A 9,510-nucleotide genomic window follows, 5' to 3' on the forward strand; every position below is an offset into this window, starting at 1 on the left:
AAACAAACAAACAAACAGATTAGTCTATTCACTTGAAGAAAATAACATGGATCTGAGGCCAGGCATGGTGGCTCATGCCTGTAATCATAGCACTTTAGGAGGCCAAGGTGGGTGGATCATGAAATCAGGAGATCGAGACCATCCTGGCCAACATGGTGAAACCCCATCTCTACTAAAATGTAAAAAAAATTAGCTGGGCATGGAGGCATGCGCCTGTAGTCCCAGCTACTCAGGAGGCTGAGGTAGGGAAATTGCTTGGACCCGGGAGGCAGAGGTTGTTGCAGTGAGGCGACGTCGGGCCACTGCACTCCAGCCTGGCGACAGACAGAGACTCTGTCTCAAAACAAAAAAAACAGAAAAAAAACCCACATGGATCTCAATAGTGGGATGGCCTAAAACATTTCTATTTTGTATTTCAAGCAGAAGACGGCATCACTAACAGAATAGCAGGTACTATATTCCAGAACTGGTGAACAAGGGCTTCTGGTGAAGAAAAAGTTGAATGAGCACCACTGCCAGGAGACGATCTTTTTTTTTTTTTTTTTTGAGACAAGGTCTCTTTTTGTTGCGCAGGCTGTAGTGCAATGGCGCCATGATGGCTCACTGCAGCACCTCAGTCCCCTGTTTAGCTGAGACTACAGGCAACATGCCACCATACCCAGCTAATTTTTAAATTTTTTTTGTAGTGACAGGGTCTTGTCATCCTGCCCAGGCTGGTCTTGAACTCTTGGGCTCAAGCAATCCTTCCATCTCAGTCTCCCTAACTGCTGGGATTACAAGTGTGAGCCACCACACCCAGCCAGCAGGTGATCATTTCTTAAGCCAATGGTTCTCAAACTTGAACCAGAGTCAGAATCCCCTGAAGAGCTTGTTAAATGCAGACGGTTAAGCTCTACTCCCCAAGTTTCTCCTTTAATACCACTGAGAAGAGGCCTGAGATTTGTATTTCTAACAAGTTACCAGATGATGCTAATGCTAGTTCAGGGACCACACTTTGAGAACCACTGTCTAAACCACTCTTAAACCATAACTTTCAGGTGAGACTCCACTCTATAACCTCCAAAAGTCCTTGAACACGATCCAATCACTTTAAAAATGCATACTTAGATACTACCAAAATATAGCTTTTTGGTCTTAGGAATCTGGCGTAGAAAACAGACCAGCATTTATAACTTAGGGGTTTAAGACCCTCAGGGTCACAGGTGCATATGATAAACCCACTTATAACCATTCCACACTGAGATTTAGGAGTAGGTCTGAAAGCACCCAATGTGACTCTAACTTGAGGTCCTAAGATATTCTTGGAAGCAAAATGAACATCATCTGAACCCCAAAGAATAACTACGCATCTGAGTTACTTGACACCACCAACACCATTTATCAAGTTCTCTAAGGAAGACCAAAGCCTTGATACTCAAAGTATAGTCAGTGGACCAGCAGCATGTGCACCACTTGGGAGTGGGTTAAAAAGCAGAATCTTCAGGACCACCCCTGCTTACCACTCAGAATTCCTTTCCCAAGGCCTAAAGGTGATCCCCCAGGCATATTAACATTTGAGAAACAAGCTGAACTAAAGGATGTCTTAATACAAAAGGAAACTCTAGTACATTACCCTGAAAAGCACCTGACCAAAACATCTATACTTCTTCTACTCATGGACGAAAAACAAAAACTCTTTGAATTCTGAACAACAAACTACTAACATTATCCCAGAAAGCAACTGAACACTAAACTAAGAAGGGTCAAAGGTTAAGGTGCCCTCTCATGTGGCCAATGTGTTTTTTTGACCCTGTAAGTAAACATACACAGCTACAAGTTTCCACAGAATACAACACCTATTAAAAAAAAAAAAAAAATCACCAGCCGGCTCACACCTGTAATCCCAGCACTTTGGGAAGCCAAGGTGGGAGGATCACCTGAGGTCGGGAGTTCGAGACCAGTCTGACCAACATGGAGAAACCCTGTCTCTACTAAAAATACAAAAATTAGCTGGGCGTGGTGGCGCATGCTTGTAATCCCAGATACTCAAGAGGGTGAAGCAGGAGAATAGGTTGAACCTAGGGAGCAGAGGTTGCGGTGAGCCAAGATCGCGCCATTGCACTCTAGCCTGGGCAACAAGAGTGAAATTCCACCTCAAAATCACCAATGAGAACAGTTTCCCTCTACTCCTTCCAGATCTTCTAGCCCGTGAACTTGAAGTGGCAGAAACATCATTAAAGTCTATTTATTCCAGTAGTTTGATCTCAGTACACAGACAAGGAAGAAAGATGGTTTGAATATTATTCCAGTTGTGGAACTAACATATTTATTATAGTGCTAGGAACACATAATCATTTCAAGCTCTCTTTAAAGGGAGAAGACTTCGTTATCCCCAAGTCCCGCATAAAATTACTAGAGTGTTGAAAAACATGAAAGCACTACCCTAACACTGCCTAAACACTATCCTAAAATTGTCATTAACTAAATCCTCTTAAGAGTAGAAAGTAAACCTATTTCCAATTAATTTGGTAGAAAAGACTTAAATCTAAGCTCCACTGTCATTAAGCTAAAGAATGCTTTTAACCAGTTCTTCAAGGCACATTTATCTAAGTATGACAGAATTCTGAGGCTGGACTGTCAAAAATGGACAATACTGAGGTTCTTAATCTTTACTGCAAAGAAACTAAGTCTCCTACCCTAAGGAAGAGAAATATCTTCCTAAAAATGACTTAAGCATAAAGATAGAAACATACACAAAGATGAAAATATACATGTTAACCTCTGATCAGTGTGTGAAAGTGATTCAAAAGCCTCTCTGCCTGGACTCTACCAGTAGACTACTGGTTACAACTTTAGTTCAAAAAGGACTGGAAAGGGTGGGCATGGTGGCTCACACGTATAATCCCAGCACTTTGGAAGGCCGAGGTGGGTGGATCACCTGAGGTCAGGAGTTCAAGACAAGCCTGACCAACAGACAAAATTAGCCAGGCATGGTGGTGCATGCCTATGACCCCAGCTACTGGGGAGGCTGAGGCAGTAGAATCGCTTGAACCTGGGAGGCGGAGGTTGCAGTGAGCCGAGATCGTGCCATTGCACTCCAGCCTGAGCAGCAGGAGTGAAACTCCATCTCAAAAAAATAAAAATAAAAGTACTGAAAGGGGCCGGGCTCGGTGGCTCACACCTATAATCCCAGCACTTTGGGAGGCCTAGGTGGGTGGATCACCTGAGCTCAGGAGTTCAACACCAGCAACACAGTGAAACCATCTCTACTAAAAATACAAAAAAAAAAAAAAAAAAAAAAAAAAAAAAATAGGCAAGGTGCTTTGGCTCACACCTGTAATTCCAGCATTTGGGGGGGGCCGAGGCAGGTGGATCACATGAGGTTAGGAGTTTGAGACCAGTGAGGTCAGGAGTTCGAGACCATCCTGGCCAACATGGCAAAACCTCGTCTCTATTAAAAATACAAAAATTAGCTGGGCGTGGTGGAGCATGTCTGTAATCCCAGCTACTTGGGAGGCTGAGGCAGCAGAATCACTTGAACCCCAGAGGCGGAGACTGCAGTGAGCCGAGATAGCACCATTGCACTCCAGCCTGGGCAACAAGAGCAAAATTCCGTCTCGAAAAAAATAAATAAATAAAAATAAAAATACAAAAACAAAATTAGCTGGGTGTGGCAGTGTGCGCCTGTAGTCCCAGCTACTCAGGAGGCTGACGCAGGAGAATCGCTTGAACCAGGGAGGCAGAGGTTGCAGTGAGCCAACATCGTGCCACTACACTCCAGCCTGGGCGACACAGTGAGACTCCGGCTCAAAAAAAATAATAAAAAGTACTGGAAGGGGGCCGGGCGCAGTGGCTCACACCTGTAATCCCAGCACTTTGGGAGGCTGAGGCAGGTGAATCACTTGAGTTCAGGATTTCGAGACCAGCCTGGCCAACATGGCAAGATCCCGTCTCCACTAAAACTACAAAAATTAGCTGGGCATGGTGGCGCACGCCTGTAGTCCCAGCTACTCGGGAGGCTAATGCAGGAGAATCACTTGAACACAGGAGGCGGAGGCTGCAGTGAGTCAAGATCACACCATTGCACTCTGATGATAGAGCGAGACTCCGTCTCAAAAAAACAAAAAAAAAAGTACTGGAATGGCTGGGTGTGGTGGCTTACGCCTGTAATCTCAGCACTTTGGGAGGCCGAGGTGGGCAGATCACCTGAGGTCGGGAGTTCGAGACTAGCCTGAGCAACATGGAGAAATCTCGTCTCTACTAAAAAAAAAAAAAAAAAAAAAAAGCAAAAAAAAAAACAAAAACAGCTGGCGCATGCCTGTAATCCCAGCTACTCGGGAGGCTGACGCAGGAGAATCGCTTGAACTCAGGAGGCAGAGGTTGTGCCATTGCACTCCAGCCTGAGCAACAAGAGTAAAACTCCGTCTCAAAAAAAAAAAAAAAAAAAAAGTACTGGAAGATTTTCATTTCCCTTCATTTGATGGTTTTTCTCCATTCAGAATTCACCTGTCAACATTTTAGGAAATGAATTTAAGTTGTGAAACACTACTCAAACACTCTCAGGTTTGAGAGAGAATATATTTGGGAAGACCAAATCTGAATGTGGAAAAAGTTTTCTATCAACTTACATGCTGTCATGCCAAAACAGATCATCCTAAGACAGCAATCAACCAAGAACCCTTTACACCTGAAAACATTTCTCTTACAGCAGTTGTTTCCTTCAGTGCTGAAAATGCGTATTAATCTGACAGTATTTGATACTTTATCAAGTAGGTAATAGTGCACCAGTACATAAACAAGGGCTGGCTTTAAAGCATTAACCAATCAGTATCCCAGGAAGCCAGGGACAAGAAGCCATGTTAGAGTCCATGACTGAGGCTGGGCACAGTGGCTCACCCCTGTAATCCCAACACTTTGGGAGGCCAAGGTGGGTGGATTGCTTGAGCCCAGGAGTTTGCCTGGGCAACATGGCGAATTCCCATCTCTATAAAAAATACAAAAATTAGCCGAGCGTACTGGTGCACGCCTGTGGTCCCAGCTACTCAGGAGACTGAGATGGGAGGATGGCTTGAGCCCGGGAGGTCCAGGCTGCAGTGAGCCATGATCGCACCACTGCACTCCAGCCTGGGCGACAGAGTGAGGCCCTGTTGCACGCAAAAAAAAAAAAAAAAAAAAAAAAAAAAAAAAAAAAAAAAAAAAATAGAAAAGTCCATACTAAGGAAATATATGGATGTGTGCCCAACTAGGATATAACCCTTCTTGTCATCAATGGTCCCAACTGCTTCAACATTGTTGAGCAAATTTTATGTGACCCAGCCTGATACATTTCAGGGACCCAGAAATGAATTTACAATTTGAGTCCTGTCAACCTCTTGAGAAACATTCAGTAGCCAACAAGACATGTACTGAAGCAAGATCTTTAATAAATATGACTTCCTCTCTCTCCCAAAAGCAGTTATCTGGACAAGCAATTTAAGCATCTCCAGTTTTTAGCTAGGGGAAATATGACTGAAGCCTTACTTTTCTGAGTCTATATCCAATTTGTAATACAAAGTAAAAAAACAGGATTGAAAAATCTAGTTACCCCTGCCAAGCACACTCAAGAGCATTCCTGTGGGGAGTCTGCCTCTTAAGGAAACATCAATACAGAGGACACTAACTTTGTAACGCATCCTAGAGCTTTAATCCTCACAGTACAGTATGTAAATCAATAACATACCAATTACATAGCTGTTACAGAACTTACAAAAGTATACTGATTCGCAATTTTAAAAAAATCTAAGCCTACATTCCCTTCACCTAAAAGCCTCTCAAAGCAAATTCCAGCTTAAACTCTGGGTATCTACGCTTGCAGAAAAATGTTCAAAGTAATGCTCTACTAAATTTAGTTAATATTTAGTTCATGTAGTGAGTCAGAATGAGATTACCATTTAATAGGAATCAAATAGTTATACAATGTTACTAACTTCGCCACCTAAAAAGAAACACTATTTCATTAGTGGCAAACCCTACTTTTGTATAGCGATGAGGGCATTTGGAGGCAGGCGGCTTCTTCAGGTCAAGGAAAGCATCTCCATTTTCTGTTTCACCCACACTTCTCCTATCCATGGCTCCTTGGTCTACAATGCTCTGCACCTGGAAGATAAATCGGCACAAAATTGTCACCGACAACAGTAAGTTTTCAGAAATCTTGGCTGTTTCTTCAGAAGCTGAAACTTTTTAATCTCTCAAAACAGCTAGTGTTAAAAACAAGTCCCCACTCCAAAATTATGCTATAAATTAGAACTTGGAGATAGAATAATTGGTACTCAGTTCTCTCTCCTAGTATCCCAAGCATCAACATGGTAAAAAGTAGAATGTGCCCAACTCAAGGTATATAACCTTTAAGCAGCTTTAATACAAAGAGAAACCAAGATTAGTAGCTGCCACCCATGGGGATCTTTCAAGACTGGTGGGGAAGTTTCCCGGAGTGGGGGCAGGTAGAAGACTGGTTGGGCTGGCAACCCGCGAAGTCTGTTGTAAAGTGCCTGTCACTTGCCAATGGACGGCGCCAGCTGCCCCTTGTTATCCGGCGATCAGGGACTGGGGACGGGGCCCGAGCGCCCCTCGCCCGGCCAGCCGCACCTGTGGCCATGTCAGGGGCGCCGATGGCAAGGAAAGGGCGAGCACCGGCTTCAGCTCCGAAACTTGGCTTCCCCGGGCCGCGACCCCAACCCGCAGCCCCTCACGCAGGCCCGGGCCCAGCGGCCTCCTTCGGAGGAAGGGCGGGGACCGTACTCACTGAGGGGCGGCCGGCCGCAGGGAGCAGGGAGGCCGAATCTCCCGGCCCGGCGCTTCGAGCTGGAGCTAGCGCAGGCCCGCAGCCATCCTCCCCGGTCCGGCGGCTCGGTCCCCGCTGGACGCCTTGCGGGCCTCGCGCCCCCTGCCCACCCCTGCGGGCGCCCCGGCGCCCGCGCTCACGCACGCGACCCCGGGAGCAATGCGCCCGCGCCCCTTCTACACCCGCGAGCACCGGCGCGCGGTGCCCCAGACCCAGCCGCCACCGCCGCCGGCCCTTACTCGGTGCTTCCGCCGCTCGGCGGCCCTTTGCCTCGGCCGCCGCTCCCCTCCCCGCTGCCCGCGCCGGTCCCAGCGCCGCTCCCCGCAGCTTTCGCTCTCGCGCCCCCACCCCGACCCGCTCGCGCTGTCTCTCTTCAGCCGCCGTAACTGCAGCCCGGCCCTCCGCCCCTCCTCTTCGGCCCCCTCCCCCTTAATAACTCCCTCCACGCACCCGGGCCCCGGCACCGCCTTCCCCGCCGTGCGCCCGGATGTGAGGTGGCTGCAGCGGTGCCGGGCGAAAAAGAAGCATCGCCGCGCGCTCCCCGGACGCCAGCCCCTGCGCGCGCCGGGCGGTGGGGAGGCGATGGCGGCGAGAACGAGGCCACGGTGGGGACAGCGGAAGCCCGCTCCCGTCCGCGCAGGCGGTCGCCGTGGGCAGCCCCGAGGCCCCCGCCGCCGCGTTCCCACGCGCGCTGCAGGGCAGAGCGGACGGCACTTGGGACCCGAGACTCGCGACACGCCACTCTCCTGGAGGCGGTGGCTAGATGGGCCTGGGCTGGCGGCTAGCGCGGCCTGTGGCGCGACCACCGCTGTATTTGCACGGTTCGCATAGGCAGAGAACCGTGGGGCTTCGGCAGTGGGAATTTGAGATAGGAGATTGGGGTCTTCCGAGCCTTCCCCAGTGCGGTTCGAACCTCAGCTGTTTTGCGAGTGGCGTGATCTTGGGCAAAGCTGACTTACCTAAGTTTCGGTCGTGTTTCTGAAATGGCCTCTCTAAATCTATGAGGCTTATGCGCGAGTACTGGTTGCCGCATTAAAAGACAAGCTTGTCACGATTGGCTTTGATAGCGATAAAGGCGACTGACAAATTCATTGAAATGTTCTTTCTCTCCGGTAACCTGAATCTGTCCTTAGCCTGCACGGAAAGGGGAACTGCGAGTGGAGTTGGGGAAATGAGACGGCGAATGTCAAGCGCTTACCACATAGTGCAGACTCAGGCTGACAGGAGAGCCACAGAAATGCAAATATATGAGCAGTGCGGGTTACTGCGTCCTGGGGAGGAGGTCCTATGTGCTGGAATACCACAAGCACCCATTTCTGCCCTGTGGTGCTGCGCAGCGTTGGTGTGAAGCGATGCGTAGACGTGAAGTCCGGAGAACCGCAATTTTCCTCGTTAAAGGACAGCGACGTCTACATTTCTTCCAAGAGGCCTACTTTGTTGGAACTTCACTTGTGAAATTAGGGTGTTGGGCAGAGAGTGACCACTAACTCAGCTCCTTTCTTGTGAATCTTGGCAACAGAAAACCTTTTTCTTTTCGTTTGTGTTACTGAATAAAGTGTGTTTCTTACAAACTACTTTTTACAGGCAAGAGGCAGAGGGAAACACTTGCAAATCAGGCCTGAGTTTGCATTCTCATCTCTGCCACTTCCTACAAGCTATGGAGAGTTGGTCTATTGATCCTTAGTTTTACCTGTGAAATTGGGAAGATGATATAACCTGCTCATGGGGCAGTTAAGATTAAACAGGATAAGGTGGGTAAAAAACCATATATAACCCATAAAGCTGCCGAGCCTTTTTAAGCCTATACAGAGACACGTTGTAGGTGATAATACAGCAGGTGTTTTTATGATTTTAAAAATCCAGCTGTTTTTGGAATCCAAATTCTTCCTAAACCTGTGGGAAACAGGTCTAATCCCCTTTAGTGTCTTGGAGACTCCCTGGAGTAGTGGAGAAGGCCCGTTCTTTGAAGCTGCTAAATCCTGACCCTGCCAATTAGTGGGAAACCTGAGCCAGGCATTTCACCACCTGGATCTCCCTTTCCTCATTTTTCAGAAGGGGATCGCAGTATACCTACTTTTTAGGCTTGCAGAGGGAATTAAAGATAACATTAAAAACACTGCTCTGGTTATTTTATTTTGGGGGGGATGAAGTCTTCCTCTGTCATCCAGGCTGGAAAGCAATGGCACAATCATAGCTCACTGCTCCAGCCTCAGCCTCCCAAATAGCTGGTACTACAGGCTCCTGCCACTACAGCAGGCTAATTTTTAACGATTTTTTTGCAGAGATGGGATCTTGCTATGTTGCTCAGGCTGGTCTCGAATTCCTGGCCTCAAGCGATCCTTCTGCCTCAGCCTCCAAAAGCACTGGGATTACAGGCATGAGCCACCACACCTGACCTTTCTTGAAAAAGAAAATACTAGAAACCCAGAAATTATGGATTTCTGGTTACCTACTGTTATGTAACAAACCACCCCAGAATTCCAATTATATTTCGCTCTGAAATCTGCAAAATGGGCTGGTTCCTGCTGGGACAGCTGGTTTCTGATCCATTCAGCACCAGTGGGGGCAGCCCAAAGGATGGGGCTGATGGTGGCTGTCAGCTAGGACCTGGGACCATTAGAGCTGTCCCTGGAACACTTACACATGGCCTCTCCCTGTGGCCGAGCTTCCTTGAAATATGATGGCTGGATTCTAAGGGCAAGTGTTCACAG

The 9,510-nt window shown here is 47.7% G+C and overlaps 1 protein-coding gene across 4 annotated transcripts in view; it reads right to left on the reverse strand.

The window, feature by feature from the left end:
• The window catches only part of EIF4ENIF1 (eukaryotic translation initiation factor 4E nuclear import factor 1), a 57,492-nt gene extending 48,584 nt beyond the window's left edge, over nt 1–8,908 (reverse strand). For 2 of the 4 annotated variants that reach the window (XM_030816132.1, XM_030816131.1), the window contains exons 1-2: nt 7,250–8,908; nt 5,992–6,114 (exon numbers count right to left, since the gene is read on the reverse strand). In XM_030816132.1, the coding sequence (XP_030671992.1) occupies nt 5,992–6,114; nt 7,250–7,327 (201 nt within the window). In that variant the 5' untranslated portion in view covers nt 7,328–8,908. Of the gene's footprint in view, nt 1–5,991; nt 6,115–7,038; nt 7,228–7,249 lie in introns of those variants that run through there. The other 2 variants (XM_003258111.3, XM_012508141.2) reach the window with 1 other exon arrangement.
• Nucleotides 8,909–9,510: the final 602 nt, after the last annotated feature.

The sequence above is a fragment of the Nomascus leucogenys genome, chromosome 7b (genome assembly GCF_006542625.1).
Source record: "Nomascus leucogenys isolate Asia chromosome 7b, Asia_NLE_v1, whole genome shotgun sequence".
In the NCBI taxonomy this organism is placed as follows: Eukaryota; Metazoa; Chordata; class Mammalia; order Primates; family Hylobatidae; genus Nomascus; species Nomascus leucogenys.